Genomic DNA, 27,457 nt, shown 5'->3' with positions numbered 1-27,457 from the left:
ATAATAAAAATCCCAACTTTAATTTTTAAAGCCATAGTTTTATCTAAGTTCAAAAGTGTAATTGAAATAATGTTGCCCAAAGTGTGACATTGGTGCCAATTTTCATAAGTTTTAATGATTCGGTCATTAAATGCACACAGACACACACACATATACATATATACCTATATGCATAGGCATGTATATATCATCTATAGACTATATATGTTATGTGTACACGTGACATAGTTAGACACTGTGGAGGATAGAAAATGCATAGCAAGCAAAAGTGGTGCGTGATGATGTGAATAGTTGAGAATTACTGGGCTAGACTTTTTTTATATATATAGATTTATTTATCTTTTATTTATTTATTTTTGGCTGCATTGGGCCTTCATTGCTGCACTGGCTTTCTCTAGTTGCGGAGAATGGGGGTTACTCTTCGTTGTAGTGCGCGGGCTTCTCGTTGAGGTGGCTTCTCTTATTGCGGAGCACAGGCTCTAGGCGCGCAGGCTTGAGTAGTTGTGGCATGTGGGCTCAGTAGTTGTGGCTCACAGGCTCTAGAGCACAGGCTCAGTAGTTGTGGCACACGGACTTAGTTGCTCTGCGGTATGTGGCATCTTCCTGGACCAGGGAGCGAACCTGTGTCCCCTGCATTGGCAGGTGAATTCTTCACCACTGCGCCACCAGGGAAGCCCCTGGGTTAGACTTCTGCTTTAGGAAGATTGAACTGGTATAGCATGCAAGGCTTAAAAACTCTGTTGGAAGGGGCCCTCATTAAGAGCTCCCAGAAAGTTTGCTCGAAGCTGACAATACTGATTTCAGTAAATCATCTCTTAAATGAGGTGATACCTACCCTTTACGGTAGGTATCACAGTAGTGAAGATAAAAATGAAGTGGGGAAGGCAATTATGGAACTTGGGAGAAATTCAACGTACTAGGCAAATAACTCATCATTACAATTGTATAACGCTTCACAATTTATAAAACATTTTTTATATATAACCATAAGAGTTAACATTTGAGTACTTATTATTATCCAGATACTGGATGAGACACTTTACATACAATATCTCAATTAATATTCAAAACAATGCTATAAGCAGGGAGGTCATATGATTTAATGTCCAGAGACCTTTGAGAGTAAAAGGAAGTGCTATTAATATGTTGGGCCAACAGGCATAAATCAAAACTATCTTGAAAAAACCAGGACTTTATAGCACCTTCCCTAGTTTATAGATATCATTATTATTATTATTATTATTATTATTATTATTATTATTATTATTATTATTATTATTATTCCCATTTTACAAATGAGAGGACTGAGGCTCAAGGAGACTGGCCACATTTATACAGCCAATAAGGGTCAGACTCAGGACCTGAACAAAGCTTTTCTGGCATACTCTTAGTGTACTGTTACCATGCCTCACTATTTGAAATTAACAGCCCTCACCATAACTGTTTCAGGTTTCATTCTGGCACACAAAGGAACACACAAAAGAAGTTTTTCATTTTCTGTTCCTATCAGGAGTTTTAACATATTTGAAAAGATTCCTTGGAGCCATTCTCTTAGATTTATTGAGAAACAGTAATGTATAATAGTTAAGAAACTGCCTTGGTCCAAATCCTGACTCCTTTGTTTTCTAGCTCAGGGACCTTGGGCAAGTTACATAACTTCATCTGTGAGATGGGAATAATAGGAGGTTTCTCATAGAGTTGTTTGAAAGGATTGAGTTAATGCAGGTTGAAGTACATTTAGAAGTGTCTGCATATTGGGATATATGTTCCTCTGGAGGTGCATAAAGCATCTACAACAGGTACACATTTTAACAGAAACAATTTCCACATCCTCAACTTCCGTATGTGCTTTTGCCCAAAATTGATTTGTCGTCGAATGTACTTCAGTTTCTCCTTTCCCACCTTCCTTGACACTGTCATCCTTCTTCCACTTTTCAGTTCTTTCTCTGCTTGTTTCGCCCTGGGATGGAAATATGTACCTCCAAAGTACAAAATCAAGGGACAATTTGAAATAATGGTGGTGATGTTCAGAAAGCCTTTTGCAGTTCAAGCAGCTTCTAGTTCTTTGCATTCAACATTGTCATGTGGAAGAACATTAAAAATAATTTTTTGCTGAGAGATCACTGTATGATTTTTAGCATATGCCTCTGGATGAGTTCAAAGAATTGACTGTAATTGCTGTAACAAAACATCTTCTATTCCCATCTACCTGATAATGTGAACAAATTTTCTGTGTTTTTATTTAAAAAGCCAAAGGAATAAAACTGATGAAGACCTCTGTCTCATTCTAGCAATAAATAATATAATGTCTTCCAGTAAATACATGAACTAATTGTGGGGGGAAGCTCCAGCCAACTCATTAAGAGACATTTCCATTTCTTTATGAAAAAGTATTTTACTCTTTATGTTTAATAATTATTGATCAAAATTGGTAACATTTATCTTCTTTTGCTGAATTATTTATAGTTATGGTAAATACAGATTAAGGTAAATTTATAGACATGTATTTGTTGAGAAGTATGATAGGGTAATGGATTATAAACTTCCAAGCACAAATATCTGGTATAAAAATTTTGTGGTGAACTGGAATGAAAACAGACCAGGAGAAAAAAGAATGGTATTATATTTTCAGTTGTTAAAGAAGAGTGTGTTTGTATAGTTTCTAAATGGATTATAGTGGGTATCAAATTTCATTTCATCTTGAAATGTCAATATTGACAGTGTGCCTGAAATTACATATTTGCAGCTATTTAAACTAACAATGAAAAAATGTTAGCTATTAACTTTCAAAAGTATAGGAAGGTACAGAGTTTGTCAAAATTATTTTGGGAGTATATGAACAAAAATGCTTGAAAACCACCAATCAGATGAGCTCTACAATCCCTCCCAGCCCTATTCAGCCCTATTCAGCCCTCATGTCTTCGTATCATAATTTTCTGTTAGCACTTCTCAGGGGCATGTGTCATCTTCTCTCATCTTTGTATCCCCTTGCAGTCTAGCACAGTGCCTAGTATAGATGCAGTAAATCTCTCCTGATTTAAACCCTGGTCATATCCTTTGTGAATTTTCTCCCTTCTCTGGCTTCGTATGTACAAAATGAAGTGACCAAATTCAGTTTGTGTCACTTGTTCCTTCTTGTACATTCTGTCTTTGTTTTTTTGTTTTTTTTTTTTTATCAGATCTATCTGACGTGAGTTGTCTGAGGCCAGGAGTCAGAGACTGAAGTTCTATCCCCAACCCTGCCTCTTAACACTCTGCCTGACCTTGGGCAGCTCACGTTCCCTCTCAGATGAAGGGGCTCAATTTAATGATCTCCAAAATCCCTTCCAGCTCGAATGGTGTGTATTTGCCTGTTGATTGCAGGCTATTCTGCTAGCCTAATGACTCTTCTAAGCCTAGTTTTTCTCTCAATGAAGTGCTTGAAACTAACTGCATGACCAGTTCTACCACTTACAGTAAGTTAGCAAGGCCAGGCTGATCTAAAATAAAGATATAGAAACTGTACAAGAGAGAAAATATTTGCAAATCTTGTATATGATAAAGATCTAGTACCCAAGATAAATAAAGAACTCTTACAACTCAACAATAAAAAGACAGCCCAATTTCTAAATGGACAAAGGATCTGAATAGAAATTTCTCCAAAGAAAGTATACAAATGGGAAATAAGGACATGAAAAGATGCTCAACATCAGGGAAATGCAAATAAAAATCACAGTGAGATACCACTTCACACCCACTAGGATGGTTATAATCAAAAAGTCAGATAATATGTGTTGGGGAGGATATGGAGAAATTAGAACCCTTATGCATTACTGGTGGGAATGTAAAATGGTGCAGTCACTTTGGAAAATAGTTTGACAGTTCCTCAGAAGTTAATCATAGAGCTACCATATGACCCGGGAATTCCACTCCTAGATATATACCCAAGAGAGTTGAAAACAGATACACACACAAACACACAAAACTTATAGCAAATATTCATAGCAGCATTATTCATAATAGCCAGAAGGTGGAAATGACCCAGATGTCCATCAATTGAATAGATAACCAAAATGTGATATAGCCATAAAATGGAATATTTATTCAGCCATAAAAAGTAGTGAAGTGCCTGTGTGGGGACAAGGAATATATGGGAACTCTCTGTACTTCCACTCAATTTTGCTTTGAACTAAAACTGCTCTAAAAATAAAGTTTATTATTTAAAAAATAGAGTAATGAAGTGCTGATACATGCCACAACATGGGTGAATCTCAAAAACATTATGCTAAGTGGAAGAAGCCAGATTCGAAAGGCCACATATTACATGATTCCATTTATATGAAATGTCCAAAATAGGCAAATTTATAGAGACAGAAAATAGATTACTGGTTGCCCAGATCTATGGGGAGGAGGAAATGGGGAGTGACTTCTAACAAATGTGGGATTTCTTTTCTGCAGTGATGAAAATGTTCTGGAATTAGGGGCGATGGTTGTACAGTCTTGTGAATATACTAAAACCCACTGAATTGTACGCTTTAAAATGGTGAATGGGGTGCAAATTATATCTCGATTTTTTTTTTTAATATACAAAAAAGAACAAGTAAGGAATAGCACATAATTGGAAAGCTTATACCAACATCCCTGCCTCTTCAGTAAGCAGTAATGAGCAATAATGGGAGAGCCGAGGTTGATGTAAATGTTGGGGCTCAAGGAGTAACCCAGCTGTCGCCGTGTGAGCACATCATCTGTCTCTCTGCCTCCTACTCCCAGTGCCCCCTATAGCACCCATGAGCAACAGCGCACACGCCCAGGCCATCCTAGGGCGGCCATCTCTTCGCCCTTAAGGCCAAGTGGTTCTAGTTACAGACGTCCTTTACACGTTCACAAAGCTTACATAGTAATTATTCATCATATTATCAAACCAAAAATAGAGAACGGTAACTCTAGCACTGCCATATTTTTCCCTGGATAGTCTACAGATCTCTGCCAAATTCTCCTTTCTGAGTAACTGCGTTCAATGCGGATGCTCCAGAATCCACAGTGGCCTGTCCCTATTATTTACCATATTAATTCTAAACACCCCTCCCTAGTTTTAAAAGTTCTCTGCAACCTAGTCCTACCTTTCTTATCCAAAATTAAATCACATGACTGAAATATTTACTTGTTAATAATGTACAATCTAACCTTAAAACCCTTTCCTGACTTCACAAATATGACTGACTTTCTGCTGAGATGTTAGGTACTTATTCAGAACTGTTCCAAAGTATCTCAGGCCTCCCAGCACCTACCACATATCCATACCACTGATCTCCAGGATGAGACAAAGTTTCTTGAGTGACACTCTGACCTTTACAAAGGCAGTGTTGTTTTAAGAAAATTAGTGTAGCAATACAAAGTACTAGGAGGAACTTGGGAGGCACCCTAACATAAGTTTATTATGTATGTATCTTTCCAGAGTCCCTAGAAGGACACTTCCTTTGCATATAATGGGCATTCAGCAAGTACTTGTTTGATGGAGCCAAATTTATTTTTTTAAACAGCAATTTTTTTTTTGATTTATTTATTTTACTTATTTTCTTTTTGGCTGTGTTGGGTCTTCATTGCTGCACGCGGGCTTTCTCTAGTTGCAGAGCACAGGCTCTAGGTGTGCGAGCTTCAGTAGCTGCGGCACGTGGGCTCAGTAGCTGCAGCACGCAGGCTCAGCAGTTGTGGCTCGTGGGCTCAGTAGTTGTGGTTCGCAGGCTCTAGAGTGCAGGCTCAGTAGTTGTGGCGCACAGGCCTAGCCGCCCCGCGGCATATGGGATCCTCCCAGACCAGGGCTCGAACCAGTGTCCCCTGCATTGGCAGGTGGACTCCCAACCACTGCGCCACCAGGGAAGCCCTAAACAGCAATTTTTATGTGTTCACTGCATCTCTGCTGAATTCAATCAAGCTAAAAGATTCTAATATATTTCTAATAGGAACTCCAGTTATAAAAATCATCTATTAGTGAGTCTTTTTTTCCTCAGGATTCAATTTTCTTAAATGCAATTATAAACAAAATAGCTAGTTTTTTTTATTTTAAAAACAATGGACTGTTGTTATGAGTTTACTTTTTTTTATATCTTTCTCTGTCTTTTTAGACTATTAGACCTAAAAAGGATGTTACCAACCATGTTGCTTTGCCTGTCAAAGCTACAAGACCCATCAGCATTAAACTTCAGTCCAGACCTGCCAGTATCACAGGGTCCCAGAGGCCAAAGTTGGAGCCACCAAAACTTCTGGGCAAAAAAAGGCTCACTTCAGAATGTGCTTCTTCTAACCCAAACTGTAAGCCTTCCGGAAGTAGTCAACAACAGCATGAATTTGGATCATCCACTACTGGAAAACTGTCAAGAAAAACCATGGGGTCACTTAATATACAGGAATTGAAAACTACAAAGCAGCAGGTAACACAACAAGGAACTGCTAAATGTACAGACTCTGTGGACAATACTCATGTTGAAAATGAATCCTTGGGTAGCTGTCTAAAAGAGATGAATAAAGAGAACTTGCCCCAAATCTTACCAGACTCTGAGAGGAAGCCAAATCCTGAATTAAGCACTGTAAGTAAGCCAAAAACTAATCAAACCAAGAGCAGTATGGCTCCTACTAAAGAAGTCTTGGGCAAAAGGTCAGTGAATAGTGCTGTTCTGAAAGAGAGAGTTAATAAACAATTTGTTGAAGAAACACAAATCAGGATTCCACCAGAGAAGTCTCAGCAACTCTCTAGAGGAGCAGATCTTGCAAGACCAGGGGGAAAACCCCCAAAAACAGTTTCCTCTCACTTTGTCCAGACACTTAACAGGACTCAAGCATCAAAGAAAACAGTGGTTAAGGACATAAAGAATATAAAGGTTAATAGGGGTAAGTATGAAAGACCAAGTGAAACTAAGTTACAGTCATGCACTGTTACTGAACAGAAAGTAAAACATAGCAAACCCAGCACATACCCCAAAGTGCTTCAAAGAGGATGTAACAACAGACATCCAAACACAAAGCAAGATCATAAACCCACGCAAGCTTATTGTAGACGTCGGACATCATATGTACTGCAAAAATCAAAAGCCATAAGCCAAAGGCCTAATTTGACAGTTGGCAGCTTTAACTCAGTCATTCCAAGCACCCCTATCATAAGAGCAAATGGAGCCAAAGGGAGTAAATGCAACAACAGCTGTCAACAAAAAGCACAGACTTTGGACTCCAAGTTGAAAAGGGCTCTTCCCCAGAACTGTTTTCTAAACAAGACAGCTCCCAGAACTCAAGCTGGTGGCACAACCATAAATGGAAGAGGACTCCCAAATGGGACCCAAACTAATCCAAATAAGAAGACCACAGCAGAGGATCGAAGGTACTTTATTTTAATTCCAAAATTTTGCAAATTAAGATGACTAGGCAAATTGACCATCAGGAGTGCGAAAGTCAGGAGATGGGTCATAAATAATGGCTCCTGAGTAATTTTTAGCTATAACTCTGAAAAAAAGACAAAGCAAATATGAAGACTTGATAGAGCTGGGTGGTACATACATGTGTTCAAATTGTTCTCTATAATTTTCTATATGCTTGAAATAATTTATTTTTTAAAAAAGAAATTGAAACAGAATAGTTGAATAAGAAGTAGAGGTTGCAGAGGTAGACCATTCATGCAAGAAGTGCCCTGCAGGGACTGAACAGCAACAGAAGAGGCAGGGTAGGAGGAGCCAGAGTAGTGAACTTACACGGCTAGGAAGTGTGGAAATGGTAGTCCCTTGTCAAGCCAACTAGTGTGAAATCTGAAAAGTTATCAGAGAAAAAGGAGCAGGAAACTGCTATGAGTCTGAGCAGGCCAAGTTTTGGAAAGTACGCTAAGGCAGAGAGAAGTAATCAGTTCACATACAGAGTTCAGATGTTAGAAGTCAGGATCTCAGGCTGCTGGGAGTTAACATTAACATGTGTGATGTGTGAAACTGAGCCAAAGGATTTCATACACTTTCTGCACAGGACCAGACATATTCTCATGATGTGGTGAACCTCCCAGGAGAAGCACCTCTGTACACCTGATTGGAGTAGAAAATAAGGAGATTCCTGGCAAGGGCAAAAGGAACATGTAAAATTAGATGGTAGCTAAAAGGTATAGCAGAGTGAAGTGAGGGCAGGATTTATTCTCTGAATACAGCCCTGAGCACCACTGACAAGCTCTCTGCCCACCTGAAGAGACAGAAAATAAACAACTTAATTCAGGGTGATGCGATTGAGAGAGGGAGGCTGGGATGACTTTAGATAGAAGGGTCAGGGAAGGTACTTTCAGCAGTGACATCTGGGCTGGGAAAAGGGCAGTGACAGGAAGAAGGACGAGTCTTCTGAGCAAAAAGAAAACTGAATGCAAAGACCTTGAGCTGGTGAATGAGGAGGTCAGGGTCCCTACCCTGGAGCTTGCAGTGTAGACCAGATAACAGACAATGGATCCTAAGACAGATTACAGTTGGGCCAAGTTTGGTGACAAAAAAAAGGAGGAGTCTGTGGAGAAGGATAGATCACTCTCCGATTCCTCGAGTGTTCCTTTAGCACCTACACTGGGAGATACAGTGGTGAGCACACAGCCATAGTCTACTATTATGGAACGTTTTTTCTGGTGTATATATGGAAAGTACTAGAATAATAAAGCCAGGTCCTAGGAATACGTTAGCTTTAGAAAAGGCAAGTTCCCTCTTCATTTATGATTAGAAGCAAGGCTAAGGAGGTAAGAAGAATGCCGGGAACATAGGGGAAACACATGCCAGATGACTCAGCTTCTATCATGAAGCCGGTGAAGGGAAAGGGGAAGCACTTAGGGCTAATATAAGCACTGTATGGACTGTGCTCAGAAATCAAGGGAGAAACAAGAGAGTTAATAGTTACTGATTTTCTCAGGGGCTTCGCTGGTGGCGCAGTGGTTAAGCATCTGGGGACACGGGTTCAAGCCCTGGTCTGGGAAGATCCCACATGCCGCGGAGCAACTAAGCCCGTGTGCCACAACTACTGAGCCTGCACTCTAGAGCCCGTGAGCCACAACTACTGAGCCCACGTGCCACGACTACTGAAGCCTGCACGCCTAGAGCCCCTGCTCCGCAACAAGAGAAGCCACCACAATGAGAAGCATGCACACCGCAACGAAGAGTAGCCCCCGCTTGACGCAACTACAGAAAGCCCGTGTGCAGCAACGAAGACCCAACGCAGCCAAAAATAAATAACTTTTTTTTTTTAATAGTTACTGATTTTCTGGAAAAAGCTAAGCTACAAGGACAGCAAACTGCTCAGTGACTGCCGGGAGCTGGCATGGGTGGCAGGGTTGACCACCGAGGAACACAGGGGCATTTTTGAGGGTGTTATATCTTGATTGTAGTCACAGTCACATGCTTTCATGCATTTGTCAAAACTCACAGAACTGTATACCAAAAAAGGTGAATTTTACTGTAATTAAACACTTACGTCTTCTAAACACTACGCTAGGCACTGGGACAGCCAAGGTTTCTGTCTTCATAGATCTTGCATTATAGTGGAAAAGACAGAAAATCAACCTGTTGATTAAGACAGAATAATTACAGAAAATTACCTCTTCAAGGAGGTGTCATTTGAGCAGAGGACTGAAGACAGACAATACAAGACCCTGAGGGAGGAATGAGCTTGGGTCAAGTAACGGAAAAAATGCCTGAGCTCCTGGAAGGCAGTGAGTGAGGAGGAGAGTGGTGTGACATGAGGTTGGAGAACTAGGCAGGAACCAACCTGCACTGCACCTCCAGCCACAGAGAACATTTTGAATTTTATTCCAAGAGCCATGGAAAGTTCCTGGCCGTGATTCTGGTTTACATTGTAAAGATCACTAGCTGCCGTGCACAGGATGAATTTGAAAAGGGTTAGGGTGGAAGGAAGGAGATGAGTTAGGAGGCTGCTGCAGCATTTCAAGCAGAAGGTGACAGTGATCTGGACAAGAATGGTGGTAGTGGAGATAGAATCAATACTGACTATATGATGATGTGTTGGACGTGGGGAAAAGAAAGGACTACTCAAGACAACTCCTCGTTTTAGGCCCTAGCAACTGGGTAGATTGGGGCACTGTTTACCAATGTAGGGAAGGCTGTTTGGGAAAAGATTTGGAGATGAAAATCAAGAGCTTTGTTTTGAACAATATTAAATTTTAAATGCCTGCCAGACATCAAATAAAAGATATCAGTTAGGCACTGGAGTTTACAAAGTTTGGGACCCTAGAGAGTGATCTGGGCTGAAATGTACGTTTGTGAGTCATAAACATGTAGTTGTAATTGAAAGAAACTGAAGAGCCTACATTCAGACGCTTGGGCCTACATGTCTTGGTGCCTCCTTCAGCAGTAGTCTATGGACTGCCTCAGAGCAGGAGTGGAGAGTGAACAGTGTGGGGAGAGCGAGGGTTAGGACTTGGCACCATCAGAGACCAGCTGCTTAAGAAAAGAGCCCTGAAATTACTGATCTCATTAGGGGAAGAGGGGGTCATGTGTGGTCAGGAGAGAGCTAAGGAACTGGGCAAAGTGGGTCGCTTTGAGTGGCCAAGACCCTACTGAGGGCAGGATACAGGTTTGGTGAGTCTGGTTGAGTGGCAGATACAAAGCTTATGATAAGAGAAATGGAGGGCTTCCCTGGTGGCGCAGTGGTTGAGAATCTGCCTGCCAATGCAGGGGACACGGGTTCAAGCCCTGGTCCAGGAAGATCCCACATGCCACGGAGCAACTGGGCACGTGAGCCACAACTACTGAGCCTGCGCGTCCGGAGCCTGTGCTCTGCAACAAGAGAGGCCGTGATAGTGAGAGGCCCGCGCACCTCGATGAAGAGTGGCCCCCGCTTGCCGCAACTAAAGAAAGCCCTCACACAGAAACGAAGACCCAACAGTCAAAAATAAATAAATTAATTAAAAAAAAAAAAGAAATGGAGTGCTGAGTTAGTGATCTCAGAGATGGAGGGATGTCTTAGGACAGCAATTGTCAGGAGTAGCATACAGGTAAAATACAAATTTTCAGAGAAAAATATTGAAGAATAATCAGGAAATTAAGGAGTTTGAAGATGGAGATGCTAACCACCTGTTGTAATCCGACCAATCTGTCTGGCGTCTGCCTTCTGAAGGGTGGGGGCAACCACTGCTTCCAATACCAATTAGTAAATTATTTTTAAAACATTCTCCTGACTTTCCAGTTGAAGGTGTTCAGTGATAATCTATGCATGTCATACTTTAGAAGCTTAACCATGTACCAGAAAAAACCCCTAAAACCATCCCCCTCTTTAATTGTATAACAGGAAACAATTGGAAGAATGGCAGAAATCTAAGGGGAGGATCTATAAACGGCCTCCTATGGAACTTAAAACAAAAAGAAAAATAATAGAGGAAATGAATACTTCATTCTGGAAGAGTATGGAAAAAGAAGAGGAAGAAAAGAAAGCACAACTTGAACTATCCAGTAAAATTAACAACACTCTGACAGAATGTCTGCAGCTCATTGAACGGGTGAGTGTGAACAGTAAGCTCCCAAAGCTTTGCTGAATCTTAGAGTTTTTTTAACATTTTTGTTAAATATAGTGTAGGGGAGATAACCTCTGTCTAAGCAGAAATTTAGCTCCTCCTTTTAATGGAGAGGAAGGATAGTAATAATAATAAACATGTACTTAAATAATGACTCTTGTATGCCAGGTACTGTTCTAAGCACTTTACTTATATTATTTCATACAATTACATAATGACTATTACTATATTCACTTTACAAATGAAGCTGAGGCACAGAGAAGTTGGGAAATTAACCCAAGTAGTCTGGCTCCAGAGGGATCCAAAAGGAACCCTGCCTTCTTCATGTATTGAGGTCCAAAGAGTAAACATTTGACATTTAGATATGAAGCTAAAGTCAAAAGGCAAGGCCTCATGTAGAATTAGATTATCCTAAAGACTCTAGGTAGCTATGAATGGCATCTAAATTGTATCTTGGATTTTGCAGATAAGGATAAAGTAAATGGTAAGCAAAGGGTATGATCCTTAGGATATTCCTTGAAGGAAAAATATATTAATAAAAAGTAACTGGATAGGCTTCTATACTAAGGTCCTTGCCTGAAGCAAACTCAGTTCTGTCGTTTGACTGGTAGTATTGTACATCAGCAAAAAAGGGAAACCTTCAAATTAGGTCTACTCTGGGCAGTTTTTTCATTAGATTCAGTTAAACATTAACTACTTCTCTTTTGTGGAATTAAACTTCAGTTCTTTGTTTGTTCTTTCTCTTGTTTTCATTGCATTAAAAAAATACCTGAATACATTTTTATTATTAAAAGCATTTCAAATAATACAGGTAAATTACTCCCAGCACTTGCGCAGGCGCACATGCACACACACAAGGTACACATCCCAGGCTTCTCCCTGGAGGTGACCACTATTGCCCATTATCCTTCCAGACAATTTTTATGCATTTACTTAACAGTATAGGTATGTAGAGAAATGAAGTATATGGTTTTGTGAGTTGCAGTTATTTCAGATTTTTATGTGTGTTCTTTGGTTGTCTTTTCTTGTGTTTTCCTAGTATCAGTATTATGCTGGCTCTGTCAAATGAGTTGGGTATTTTCCTTTTTTCCTGTACCCTGAAAATATTTTATTTGCAATTGAGATTCATTAGAATTATTTTGTTCTTTGAAGGTTTGGTAAGAACTTACCTATAAAATCATCTGGACTTTGGGGGATAATTTTCTGTTTTTTCAGTTTTTTCCATGGTCATTGGTCTATTTAGGTTTTGTATTTCTTGAGCCAATTTTAGTAATTCTGTGCCTTTTATTTAAATCAGACTTGCTAAAGATTTCTCTATTCATCTTTTTAAAAGGCCATCTTTTGGGTTTTATTTTTTTCTCTTGCATCAGTGTCTGCATCTATTTTTATGTTTATTTTTCTTTTTCTAGCTTTTTTAGTTGAAAGCTTAGAGCATTTATGTCAGTCTTATTTTATTAAAAATATTTTTAGTGCTATCAATTTGCCTCTGAATTTAGCTTTGGTCATATCCTTCATGTTTGACTAGGTAATGTTATGTATCAGTTAGAGTCAAGTCAGAAAAACAGAAACACAAGGTATCTCAATAGAAAGAATGTAATATGAAGGTTGTTTTCACAGTGTCTTATGTGAGTTTCCTTGAAGCAGACCCTAAGAGGGGAATTTGTGTGAAAGTAATTTATTAGGAAGAGGCTCCAAGGGACAACTGGGAGGGGAGTTGGGGATGTGGGACCAGGAGGGGAAAGAGGGCAAGCAGGGTTGTGGTATCAAGCAAAGTTCATGGAGGATAACTGTGGCACACTCCCGCATGGGAGCTCTGGAGACAGTGCAAGTCACACCTCTCAGAGTTGTGGGGGCAAGGGGACTGCAACATTAGTAATTCCATGATCATTGATTAATGGCTGCCCCTGGGGGGTCAAAAATGCCCAGGCATTTCTGACTCTGTGGACACATACAAAGAGGTACAGATGCTGGCTGTTGGACTTGAAAGTACTTTGTGAGCCTGCGTGCACAAAAATGATAAAGGAATCATCAAAGGGGATATGGGTGCGACACACAGGACTGACAGCAAAAATGAATCTCAGGTAACAGTGGCAATAACTTTAGGAAGCAGCTAGCGCCCACTGGGTCTAGGGGAACAAAGAGAGTTTGGGGATATCAGAACCTAGCAGCGAGGAGAGACAAACCCTGGTGGAAGTGGGACTCCAACTCTAAGGAGGGCATACTACTAGCAATGCTGGTGCCACCGGAGCTGGAGGAGGGGCCCTGCAGGGCTGGGATTCAGACCTTGAGAAAACGATGCTAGCTACCTGGTTGGTGCTTTTGCCTCTGAAGGAGCACAGTGAGGCAGAGTCTGTGAATGCCAGGGAAAAAAGGTAGAGGCTAGAACCAACTGCTGCTGCCAGAGTGAAGGACCATTGCTGGGGTGATGAAAGCAAATGGGGAAGAGGCAGTCCCCTCCCTTCTCCAGCCCTGCAACCTCCCTCTAGTGCCCCATACTGGCCGAGCCCATCAGAGAACTGCTGTCAAAACAGAAAGTGATTTACAGAATTCCAGCACATTTACAGAATTCTGCACAACAAAGCAGAGGATAAAAGGGGTTTAGAGCTAAGAGATCATAGCCTAATAACTGACATGTTCTCGTTTTTGTTTCTAGTTTGAGATTTCCATTTTGAGTTCTTCTTTAATCCAAAAGTTATCTTAGAAGAGTATCTTTTAACTCCCAGATATGTAGTTGGTTTTGTTGGTGTTGGGTTTTTGGGGGTTCTTTTTTTGTTTTTTCTGGCTGTCAATTTTTAATTATACTGCACTGTGGTTGGTGAACGCTGAAATTTTCTTTCTGGTCTTAATGTCTGATCAGTCTTGGTGAATGTTCCAAAAGTGTTTGAAAAGGATACGTATTCTCTGTTGAACAGAAAATTCTACATGGGTATCCATTGCTCTCTGAAAGAAATATGCCAGAGTCCCTCACTGGCACTGTGATTTGTGATTGATAATTTCATTTTGTATTTCTGTCAACGTTTACTTTCTTATTTTCAAAGTTATGTCGTTAGGTACTAAAGATTCATGACTTGCTTTGATTTTTTTGTCTGATATTAATCTTGCCACACCTGCTTTGTTGTTCTTACAATTTGTCTAGTAAATTTTTTTCTATCCCTTTATTTTTAAAGGTATGTCTCATGAATACATACAGTTTAATTTCTCTAACCAAATCTGGAACTCCCTGCTTTTAAAAAGTGCATTTTGCCCATATACATCTATTGTAATAATTGCGTATATGTTTAACTTTATCTCTGCCGTTTTATTTTGTAATTCAATTTACATGAATTATTTTTTGGTTTATTTTCCCTCATCTCTTTATCCAGTTTTCTTTATTTCATAAAGAAAGCATATAAATTGAAATCACAAAAGAAAGTGGTAAGTGTGAGTTCAAACATGGTATGCAAGTTATATATTCTTCTCGTGGTTACTTTTGTTTCAAGTCTTCCACTTGAATTCTAAAGTTTGTTCACTAGTAACTTTATGTTTTTGAATGGTAAACTTTCTGAGTTGTTATGCTTGTAAAAATGTCATTATTTCACCCTCCTGCTGGATTCATAGTTTGGCTGGGGGAAATCTCTAAATTCACATGGTCTTCTCTGGAAAATTTGAAGTTACTCTTTCATTTTCTTGCTTACATCTGGAATTGTTGATTTATTAAAGTCTCATGTCAATCTAATTCTCATTCCCGTATAGGTAATCCTTTTTTTCCCCTTTCTGGAAGGATTTAAGATTTTCCTTTTATCCTTTTTTTTTTTAATTGGCCGTACCATGCAGCTTGCAGGCCCTTAGTTCCCCGACCAGGGATCGAACCCATGCCCCCTGCAGTGGAAGCATGGAGTCCTAACCACTGGACCACCAGGGAATTCCCTCCTTGGATTTCTAAGTATGGGTCTTTTTTCATCCATCTTGCTTAGCTCTCTGAGGACCTTGCAGTCTGAACACTTGTTTCTTTGTTCAGTCCCTGGGAATTTTCTTCTACAACTGCTTTGAGTGTATGTTCTGCTTTGTTCTTTCTCTACTTTTTCTTCTAGAAATTCTGTTACATGGATATTGGAATTCTTGAGTAATAGATGTATCCTCCAGAACTCTTAACTTTTCTTTTATACTCTTCATTTCTTTGTTCTGTTGCACTGGGTTCTGGAAGAATTCCACAGCCAAATTTTCAGCTCACTGATTTATACTTCAGCAGTGTCCATGCCACCATTCTGCCTTTCTGTTGGTTCTTTTTCATAACATTCATTCTAGTTTTGTGATTTTATGATGGCAATATTCTCTTATCACTCTGAAGATATTGACTACAGGTTTTTTTTTTAACATCTTTATTGGAGTATAATTGCTTTACAGTGGTGTGTTAGTTTCTGCCTTATAACAAAGTGAATCAGCTATACATATGCATATATCCCCATATCTCCTCCCTCTTGCGTCTCCCTCTCCTCCTCCCTATCCCACCCCTCTAGGTGGTCACAAAGCACCGAGCTGATCTCCCTGATCTCCCTGTGCTATGCGGCTGCTTCCCACTAGCTATCTATTTTACACTTGGTAGTATATATAAGTCCATGCCACTCTCTCACTTCGTCCCAGCTTACCCTCCCCCTCCCCGTGTCCTCAAGTCCATTCTCTACTTCTGCGTCTTTATTCCTGTCCTGACTACAGTACTCTTAAACTGTATTTCTCTTTGCTCCCTCAACTGTTTGCTCCAGTGTTCATTCTTCTGGTTGTTAAGTTTTATGCCTCTTTCATGTCGTGTTGGTTTTCTCAGACATTAGTGATTCTTGACTGTGAACTTACCCTTGTGTCTTTCCCATCTCAAGAGAAGTAGGAGGTGCTGCTTGGCTGAGTGTGCCAGTGCCCGGGTTTCTGGGCATGGTAGCTCTTCATAGTCCTCCTGGCCCACGTCACTGCGCTGCTCTTGGTACAAGGCAGAAGGGGACCAAACCAGTGAAGCCATTTTAAAGTTCCCTTTTGTGGGATTTAACCCTCTTTATATACACCTGTGTGGATCCCCAGCACACACACATATACACCCATGACCCTTGCATACCTTTGCCATCCTTCATTCTTCTGTTAGGGTCAAGCGGAAATACTGGTCACCATTCCGTGTTCACATTATTATGAATATGTAAGAAATACATGAATGGCTGATTACTCCAGGGTTTGGTTTGGTTTGGTTTTGGTTTTGCGTAAAAATGTGGAACATATTTCTTACTTTCAACTATGATAAATATTTTTCTATTTGGTCTCTTAACTTAAAATTTAATGATCGGTGTCAAAATTCATCAAAACATACTATTTAAACAGGTGCATTTTATTATATAAACTACTTCAATAAAATTGAATTTTTTTTTAATTCAAAAAAATATTGATCAGACTGATTTCTGCATACCTTCTATGATAAGTATTAGGAGAGAATAACAGCAAGACAGTAATAATTACCTCTGGGTATTTTTCTTTTTTCCAGGGTGTACATTCAAATGAAATATTTGCCGTTTTGTCCAGTATTCCTGAGGCTGAAAAATTTGCTAAATTCTGGATCTGCAAAGCAAAGTTGTTGGCAAGTAAAGGCACCTTTGATGTTATTGGGCTATATGAAGACGCCATTAGAAATGGGGCCAGAGTAAGTATCTATCTTGAGTGGGTGACTTCTTAAAACTTCTCTTTCATATGAGTTCTCTGTTGTTGGCAAAATGGCGGTTATGTAATGTAATGTTAAAGCTTCTAATTCACTTCATAAAGTTATACGCAAAATATGAAGTACAATATGTCCTTTATGAACATTTTACTTAAAATATTTATTTTGTAGAATATAGTGTTAATGTAAACCAATAGAATCACTTTCTTGTCAAGCGAATATGTCTCACTTTACACTCATTGTAGAAATAAGCACTTGTGGGGCTTCCCTGGTGGCGCAGTGGTTGAGAATCTGCCTGCCAATGCAGGGGACACGGGTTCGAGCCCTGGTCTGGGAAGATCCCACATGCCGCGGAGCAACTGGGTCCGTGAGCCACAACTACTGAGCCTGCACATCTGGAGCCTGTGCTCCACAACAAGAGAGGCCGCGATAGTGAGAGGCCCGCGCACCATGATGAAGAGTGGCCCCCGCTTGCCACAACTAGAGAAAGCCCTCGCACAGAAACGAAGACCCAACACAGCCAAAAATAAATTAATTAATTTTAAAAAAAAGAAAGAAATAAGCACTTGTGAAAGTAATAGCATAGAAAATAATAATGTAACGTCAATAGCCAATACTAAGAAAGTCATACCTCACCATAAAGAACCTAAAAATATATTAAACCCAACACATCAATGTCCATAAATCAATAATTCATGGCTGGGGGCTTCCCTGGTGGCGCAGTGGTTGAGAATCTGCCTGCCAATGCAGGGGACACGGGTTCGAGCCCTGGTCTGGGAAGATCCCACATGCCGCGGAGCAACTAGGCCCGTGAGCCACAATTACTGAGCCTGCGCGTCTGGAGCCTGTGCTCCGCAACAAGAGAGGCCGCGATAGTGAGAGGCCCGCGCATCGCGATGAAGAGTGGCCCCCGCTTGCCGCAACTAGAGAAAGCCCTCGCACAGGAACGAAGACCCAACACAGCCAAAAATAAATAAATAAATTAATTTAAAAAATAATAATAATAATAATTCATGGCTATTTTATGAAGTAACTTTTAATCCTAAAACCTAGTAAAACCACTGTCTATATAAAATTTTTTTTTTAATAAATGTGTTTGTTTTTATTTTTGGCTGTGTTGGGTCTTCGTTGCTGTACGCGGGCTTTTCCCTAGTTGCGGCGAGCAGGGACTACTCTTCGTTGCGGTGCATGGGCTTCTCATTGCAGTGGCTTCTCTTGTTGCGGGGCACGGGCTCTATGTGCACAGGCTTCAGTAGCTGTGGCTCGCAGGCTCTAGAGCACAGGCTCTAGAGCGCAGGCTCAGCAGTTGTGGTGCACGGGCTTAGTTGCTCCGTGGCATGTGGGATCTTCCCGGGCCAGGGATCAAACCCGTGTCCCCTGCATTGGCAGGCGGATTCTTAACCACTGCACCACCAGGGAAGCCCTATATATAATTTTTTTTAACAAAGACTGCATTAAATAGTTTCATAACTCTTTTCCCTGTAATACCACTTTCCATGTCATCATATATTCTACCATACCTTTTCCATGATTGTTCAGAATCAGACTTGTACATGGACATAGTTTAAATAAATAATTTGATAAGGTCTGTTCCATAAGGCCTCTGTTTCCCTCCCCTCCCATTTCCCACTTCCCAGAGCAAACTGAGTATTCTGTTACCTTGATAGTTTCAGATAACATGCTTATATTACTGTTTCTTGATTTGTTTCTCTTTAGACATGATTTGTAGACATCCAACTATACAGCATGAGGATCTAACCTTCTTTCTCACACACACCCACACAGATCCCCAACACACACACATAGACACCCCTATCACCCCTGCAGACTTTTACTGTCCTCCATATTTCCATTAGAATCATATGGAAATTCTGGTCACTATTCAGTGTTTACATTGTTATGACTATGTGAGAAATATGCATTGAGCCATGTGGTATACACTATGATTACTTTGCCTTTCAAGTACAGTTTTCTAATTTTCCTGAAATTATTTTCTTGTTTTCCCTTTGCTTAGTTTTCTGAGTATTTATTATATAATTCTCAAACTCTTCTATAATTATCTAAATTTCTCCATACTTTCAAAACATTATTCTATTGATTTCTTTTTCTCAGAGACTTTTCTCCCAGACCCTTCTTGATCTGTTCCAGGCTCGACAGGTTGTTCTTTACCCCTGTCTTTATTGGCTGTCATTCTGGGATCTCCTTTCACCAGAACCCTCAGATTCCCATTTCTTCCTGCATCGCCTGATTCTTCTCCAGTACTTTTCTTCTCTCACCATTTTTTTTTTTTGGTGGGTAGGGCGTTGTTCTCTACTGTTCATTAAATGCTTTACTCAGATGCCAGTGAAACTGGGCTGTTTCAATATAAGAGGTGGATTTTAAAAAGCTTGTTAAAAACTCTGGACACAGATGAGGCTTTACCAAGGGGTGATTTGGCTGAGTCAGTTGACTGAAGAACCCTCAATATCAGTGTCTTCAGGTCTTCCTTCTAAGACTGGTTATATTCTCTGAAGAAGCCTCAGCCAGTCTTCTTCCCAGGAACTAGAAACCAGGCTACCAGGTGTTATGGGGAGGAGAGAGCTAGGTGTCTCAACCTTCAGCGTGGAAACTTTCACTTATCCCTTTTTTCAGTAGGCACTCCCACCCTCAATCTTGCATGATATCCCCCAGAGACTTGGAGGATACATGCCCAGTTTCCTGTTTGGATGAAGGTGGGAGGGGCACAGTCACCAGGCTGCATGGAGTTTAGGGATGCAGGGTGGATTTGGAGGTCTGACCGTTTTTATTTATTTACTTGCTTACTTCCCGAGCCACGCAGCTTGGGGATCTTAGTTCCCCAGCCAGGGATTGAACCAGGGCCCTGGCAGTGAAAGCGCCGAGTCCTAACCACTGGACCGCCAGGGAATTCCCAGGTCTGACTGCTTTTTGACAGATGCTCAAGAGCCCTCCTGATTTTGACCCCTCCATCCATTCCTCAGCCTTTCAGAGGCTCTGGGGTTGAATCAGGTTCTTTCTTAGCCACACTGCCAGCTTAGAATTTGGCTCTTTCAAGTTGGTCAAACTGCTTACCTCTTCCTTCTGCATTCGAGCTTCCAAAATCTTGTTGCTGTTTCTTCTATTCCCTATGGTTATTGCCTCCTTTTTAATCCCTTTATTATAATTTCAGTAGAGTTTCAAGAGTGATTAGAAATAAATGTGTAAAAAAAAATGTGTACTCAATGCATCGTCTTTAGAAGCCTGTGAAAATATAAAATACACTTGATGAGTGTTTTATATAATTAAGACCTTTTGCAATATATTCTGTACATTTATTCCCATTTCTTAAGCTTACAGCATTTTAGATTTTGTAAAAATGTATAGGTACCTTTGCTTTTATGCTCTGTTGTCAGTTTATATCTGTTATTTACTTGATACAGAGTCCCAGGTCAGGAAAACCAGGCTCCAAATATTATGTTCCTATGAGAACGAACAGTTCATTTATGATGTTCTGCTTCATGGCCTGGTTAACATGCTTTAAAAAGGATGGCTATATCAGATAATTTTATCAGAAAATTACTTTTCTATAATAGTTTTTTTTATTGTTTTTTATGTTATTTTACCAAGTAAAAGAAGAAAGAAAGGAAGGGCTGGGGGAAAATTGCCCAAAATGCTAACTAAAGGTTATATTTAGATGATGGGATTATGGGTGGTTTTCCTTTTCAAATTTGACCTATTGTTCAGTTTTCTGTGATAAGATCTATGACTTTTATAATAAAAACAAAAATTCAGTTAAGACAACACTAAAAACATATGCCAAATTTTCTGTACGGCTCGCTTTACATCTTTGGATCAGAATCTTTATGTGGGAACACATCTTCAATGGGATTATATAAGTCAATAAGAAAATTGATGTAGAGAAATTTTATTATAGACAACTTTCCATAAATACCTCTCTTCATTCAAGTCAAGCATGCCAAAAACAAGATGGCGGCGGCCACGTGAGAAAACCCCCCACCCCACCAGGTCTCTGCTGTCGCGGTCACTGCCACCCCTCGCACTCGCATATAGCGCGCCAGCCTCGCACCAACCGAAAAGTGTCTGTCACCTCGGAGCACGGGACCCACCCGCCCCGGAGAAGCCCAAGCCTGCACGTCAGAAGCCGGTACTCCCCCCACTCGCACACCTCGCTCTCGCCCGGCGTGGCACACGTCAGTGGGGCGAGGAGCGGTCGCTCCGCAGGATGCACGCTGCTTACCTGGCAATTAAGGAGAAAGAGACAAAGAGACAGCTACCGCCAAGAGGAGAGGCTGGGAAGGGCGCCGCGCGGGAAGACTCCTGATAAAGCCCTCCTGAAGCCAGTTTCTCGAATTGCCCACCAGTAGACCGTCTGAGGTGCCTTCTACAGAAGAGGATGCTTCAGTCTTCAGAAGGAGTAAATCCCAATCCAACAGAATGACTATTTGCTGTCACTCAGAGTTGCTGAACGCTTGATCCACAGAAAGGACTTCCACAATACATCAATGCACTTATCCAAAGCAAGCAGTGTCTGAGCCCACTCCGCAAAGGTTGTTCTCGTACAGCCTTCTGAGTGTGTGAGCTACCTTTCCAGTGAACAGATTTGACAGACTTTTCGTTTCTGAACTCGCCATCAAGGAAGAATGGGTTAGTTTGCCCTCAGAGACTCTAAATATGTCATCCGTAGAATGGACTTGTCCAGCCTGCTAAGGGTCAGCACCCCAAACACAGACTAGATTTAACTTCTGGAGTACAGTATGGTATGCATCCACAAAATGGACTTGTCTGGCTTTCGCCATATCCAGACTTCCATGCCCAGGATGGACGTGAAGAGATTTCACATTGTCCACATACGTACTAGTCTTAGCCCTCTGAGAATGTGAGCCCCCATGCAAAAATAAGAGGTACCTATTTACCTCTCAGAGTGTCGGAGGTCTGATCATCTTTCACAGTTCGTGACACATCGTCATGGTTGTTCTATGCGAAGCCTCTCATTTTATTTATTCTTTTATTCCTGCACCCAACTATCATTCTCTTCCTCCCACAGTTAACTTTATTGAATTTAATGTGTATCTCTTGGTGTGATTTCATATAAAATCTGCATTTTTGTGTAAAAAAAAAAAAAAAAAAAAGTCAAGCGTGCCAGCATTTAACCAACATTTTCTTTGTTCCTTTATTTTTCCTATAAAGCTAAAACTGAAACCTTTTAAATGTTATTTATAGTTAGACAAGAGATAAAAAGGGAAATGTTTTTGTTTTAAAAAGTCTGTTTGATGTTGAACAACATCATAAGTTCCTTAGATCATTGTTTTCCATGAATGTTTTTAATACTGTTCGTGTATTTTCTTCCTTCCAGCCAATACAAGAGTTGCGGGAAGTTGTCCTTAATATTTTGCAAGACCCAGACAGAACCACAGAAGGTACTACTATTTTGTATTTAAATTCATTCCCTCCAGCCACTCAAGTAAAAGTCATTGAGGAACACATAGGGGGTACAAAAAGACTTGTAATTGTAAGTCCCCTGAAACGCCTCTTGCTTCTCGGTTTCCATGGCCTGCCCTTTTGGCCTTCATCATTAGCGGATTCATTTCTATTCTATTATTACAAGTAAATATACTGCTCAACACCAAACAAGGTTTCCACCAGAGCAGCCTAGACTAGGGTGTCTTGCTTCCCTGGAGAGAAGGTGAGAGAAGGCAAGTGACTCTTTACCAGAAGAGACTGAGGCATATGGGAGAGGTGCTTTGGTTTAAGTTACATGTTTCATCATAACAAGCCCACCAACACGTATACATCCAAATTCATGTTATACCTTTAAATCATACCCATCTCAGGAATCATTTCACTTAATCCACCATTACTGTCATTGGCCAGAACCTTTAGACAACACTTCTATGAAAAATGTGCCAAATACAATGAGTGGCACATTAATTATAATATTTGTTATATGAGTGGAAAAAAAAAAGCTACCTTGAGAAAATAAAATGGATTATTTTTATAATCTTAGAAGGTGACAAATCTTTTTCCTTTAAGTGTAGTTTAGGGAATTCCCTGGTGGTCCAGTGGGTAGGACTCCGCGCTCTCACTGCCGAGGGCCTGGGTTCAGTCCCTGGTCGGGGAACTAAGACCCCGCGTGCCATGCAGCCAAAAAAAAACAAAGGGGTAGATTGACCTTTGGGGAACAATCAAGTCAGGAGGAATTACAGCCAACTAACCCGTTACTTTTGGGAATAAGGTTGTAGAGTACCTATACTCAGTGGTCCTCTTACTGAGAATGATGCTACAATTCAGGTACTTGTTTATAATGTGTGGCAGTGTTCTTCAAAGGGATAAAAAGAGGAGACAGGAATCCATGCCTTTCCCACCTCTTGGCCCCTGTTGGCCTCTCTTGGGGTCTCAGCCTCCAGCCACAGTATCTGTCTGTCTCAGCCTGATTTCCTTCCCTTAATTTTGGTTGTTATGGTTGGGCTATCATGCAAATTGTGTCAACACAAGACATTTTTTCACCTACTGTCCAAGGTGATAGCCATATGGTCACACCTGGATAGGGAGGGATCAGAAGGTCAAGTGAATTAACCCTAATGAGTCAGGAAAGTTGATCCAAGGTGTGATGTAAGGGTAAGAAGAGGCCAATGATTAGTCACTAAGGGAGCTCCCTCGAGAGTGAATAAGAGATTGGGGATGTGTTCAGAATGTTGAAAGGGTAGCAGGGATCCATTCTTACAGGCCCCAAGGCTGCCTGGAGGGCTGGTTAGGAGGACGGCCTGATGTAGCAGGGTGTTACTACAGGGCTTAGCAGGAAAAACTAGTTATAAGTCCCACTCCAAATCAATTACTCTTTATTTAGTATATGGAATCCATAAGGATCACTGAGAAATCATTGTAGATACTGCTGTTTCATTTTATTGATTTTTTAGCTTCAGTATTAAGTTGCTAAATCTTTTCTTTTTGACCGTGTATACACAGGAATTACCTCTGACTCTTTAGCTGCTGAAACTAATATAACATCAATAGAGATGCTGGCCGAGAAGGTGGAGTCTGGGACGTCTTGTCTTCCTCCAAAAGAGAGGGAACAGGTTTCAGCCACACCCCAGATAACCAAGTCAGAACAGGATAATCATCCTGGTATCAAATTACAGATCGCCCCGATCCCTAGGTAAGCAAACTCTAAAGCAGGCTTGTGTTCACAGGTCTAATTCAAGTCCAATTCTCAATTTCTCCTTCACAGATCCAGGATACCATCAGATTAGTGATACCTTCTGCCTCATACGAGGACCAGGTGGTCTAATCCATCTTTGGTGTTAAGCGAAGGAGCTGAGGGTGAGGGGAGGGTTGGAACCAGTGCCAGGCAGATCTGTGTCCTTTCTCTGTACACATGCCATCCCCCCTCACACCACCCCCAAGGAGACCTGACCTGCAATGAGGAAGGAGCTGCCAGAGTCAGGAGGGCTGCTGGAGTGGAGTCACCCCTCCCTCCTGGCATTGGTCCTCCCTCTTCACCCTCATTTGTGCTGCACTTGCAGATCACACCCACCTTTCCGGCCAGTCCTGGGGGGCAGAAGCAGGGGTGCTGCACAAACTGCCAAGCAGGGCAACCTCTGGAGCTGTGGGAAGGAAGGAGCTGTGAATAGCCCTGTAAGAACAGGGAGGCAGTCAGGCATGTGCTAGTTAGAGACTGCGCATAGTATCAAAAGTGTTTGGTTTTGAGACAAGTGTAAGTTTAAGAATCCATAGTAATTTAAGGAACTGTGTCAGGGTATCAATGTCATTTTCTAAAACATTAGTATAACATCAATCTCTGTTCACGCTCTTGAAAGGAAAATTCCAAACAAAAGCACCAGGACCACAGTTCTGTATCTTCGTTCTCTGGAAAGCACAGCTGGGCCTCTTCCAGTCTAAACTCCTGTCTCAGACCTGTCATTTCCCCACTGTAGTCAGCTCATGGGTGGATGAAGGCAGGCAGTGGACGTGAAGACCACCTCTTACTGTCTCCAGAATTGATGATGAGCATTTTCAGCAGACTGGCCACGAGTTTTGTGAGGCTAATGTAATCAGTGGTTTTGTGATGTGTGACCACGATTCACTGCGTGGGAAGGTCTCTGCAACTTACCCTCCAGGCTGCCTGTGATTGGAATGCATTCAAGTTTACCAGGAAGATGCCTGATTTGTTCCAGTTTCAATCTGTGGTTTGGTCCACCATCTTAAAAGATGTTTTTTGAATAGTTTACTGTCAAAGTTAGAAAGAATCTTAGAATTCATTAGTCCAGCCTCATTTGGTGTTAGGCCCAATTTCCTCAAAACCTGTCAGCTCTTTGAAAGCTTATGGAATAAACAAACACCAACTGCCAAGTAGCTGACTTCAAATAAAACCACACTTAACACTTCATTCAGTTAAATCCCTGTGCTGACAGCATCTGAGAGCAGGTGGACACCACCAAGTTCATTCTGACAATGAGGGAAAGTCCATCTTAGGACGAGAGCTGCGATAGACACGTCTCTTGTGTTTTATTAGGGAATAAGAAAAAAAATAAACACTAACAAGTAGAATTTTGAAAGAAGTTAGAAGGTTTTGAATGCATCTCTTGCTGTCTCTCAGAATAAACGGAATGCCGGAAGTGCAAGACATGAAGCTTATCACTCCTGTACGGCGTTCAGCCAGGATCGAGCGAGCAGTGTCCCGCTACCCAGAAATGCTGCAGGAACATGACCTAGTGGTGGCTTCTCTCAGCGAGCTCTTAGAAGTGGAAGAGACAGAGTGTTTTATATTCCGCAAAAATGAGGCTTTGCCGGTAACATTAGGGTTTCAAGTCCTTGAGTCGTAATTTCTTGATTTTTTTTTTTTTAAAAGAGAGACGTTTCAGAGCCTCCACGAGACAAGAAATGCACTTACCTAGGTGGCCTGGGCTTGGAAAGCAATTCCCTGGGCTTACTCTCAGATTTTACATCTCCATGGGAAAGTTTGGTTATTTAAGACTGCAGTTTGCCACAGCTTTACAGCATACCTAAATTTCAAACTTTGAAAATTAACTTACCCCACAAGTATGGTAAAAATTTGAATTTTATTGACCTACCTTAATCCCAACATAGTTATTTTTTACATCAGGAGGTCAATTCCGCAATATAATACACTTTCCTTCCTGCATCCACCTTAGCAGAGAGGGCATGTCCTTCCAGCATGGAAGATCTGAGCGTAGAAACTAGCCTTCCCCGCTAGGTGGGACGTGACAGACCATCTGGTCAAATCCTCTCGTTTTGCAGCTGAGTTTATGCTGGCTGTGCCTTTCGCTCAGAGGTCACAAAGGACTTTTATGTGTGATCTTTGACTTCCGTCACAGATCCTTGGAGATGAGAGGTAATTCACATCCTTTCTGAGCCTGGCCTCCTTAATGATACACAATCCTGAACTGGGGTTGGTCATCTAGCTTTTTATATTCAAACCTAAATTTGCATTTGTTATTGAGAAATGCTTCAAATAAAAACAAAAGGGAGTAGCAGACAGGGGTGGGGAAAGGACCCTTGCCTCTTCAGTTCTTTGCTCTGCTAGGGGACACCTGGCCTGAGAAGACATCTGAGCCCCAGAGACTCTCATAGGTCGCCTTTCCTTCCTCCTGGGCAACTGCTTGTGGAAAGGTAAAATGAGAATCGTTGTGTAAATATAATGTATAGAAAAACCTAGTCAACGTATTTTAGGTTTTAGTTTTCTTAATATTTATGTATCATCTAAAAAACAATTAACTTTTGTTCATTCTTGGTTATTCATTTATCATATTTATTACTGAAAACAGTGATGGTGGCTTGGCCTAGAGAATTAGGGGTTTGTCTGGGGAACACCAGTCGGCTATCCCAAGAGGCCTCACAGGGAACACCCGTTACCCTGGAGAACTCACCCTGATGTGGACTTTTCCATTGTGAGGGAAGCAGATCCACCTCTCTAAGTCAGGTTCATAAACACGCGGTTCCTAAAACTGAGGTATGAAACCATAACGCTAATAGACTAACTTTTGATGAGAAATAGACTGTCACCACAACCAGAATGCAGGAAGCCACACAGCTAGGCTTTCCCTTCCCTTTAGACAGACTCACTTTACCTCTAAAGCCAAAAAATTCCCCGGGGGATTGCTTAGAAGTCCTGGAAGCTGAAAATGGGGCTTGGGGAAATCAAATCTTCAAAATCACGAGACAAAAAGAGCCTCAAGCTCGTCCCTCCTTGTTAGGAACGTCCTTGCCTCAGACCTCAGGCCCTCCATCTCACGTCCATGGACCAGTCCCCTTGACTGGGCCTGCACCACCGCCCT

General features: G+C 41.1%; 1 protein-coding gene across 2 annotated transcripts in view; it reads left to right on the top strand.

Moving 5' to 3' along the window:
• Window positions 1–26,003, top strand: part of CKAP2L (cytoskeleton associated protein 2 like) — a 30,270-nt gene extending 4,267 nt beyond the window's left edge. The window contains exons 4-9 of one of the 2 annotated variants that reach the window (XM_082426800.1): window positions 6,102–7,348; window positions 11,278–11,485; window positions 16,998–17,153; window positions 22,519–22,582; window positions 24,129–24,318; window positions 25,759–26,003. In XM_082426800.1, coding sequence (XP_082282926.1) covers window positions 6,102–7,348; window positions 11,278–11,485; window positions 16,998–17,153; window positions 22,519–22,582; window positions 24,129–24,318; window positions 25,759–25,984 — 2,091 coding nt within the window. In that variant the 3' untranslated portion in view covers window positions 25,985–26,003. Of the gene's footprint in view, window positions 1–6,101; window positions 7,349–11,277; window positions 11,486–16,997; window positions 17,154–22,518; window positions 22,583–24,128; window positions 24,319–25,758 lie in introns of those variants that run through there. The other variant, XM_082426801.1, reaches the window with a different exon arrangement.
• Window positions 26,004–27,457: the final 1,454 nt, after the last annotated feature.

The sequence above is a fragment of the Balaenoptera physalus genome (genome assembly GCF_965194825.1).
Source record: "Balaenoptera physalus genome assembly, chromosome: 15".
Lineage (NCBI taxonomy): Eukaryota > Metazoa > Chordata > Mammalia > Artiodactyla > Balaenopteridae > Balaenoptera > Balaenoptera physalus.
This window is presented reverse-complemented; position numbering and strand designations above follow the sequence as displayed.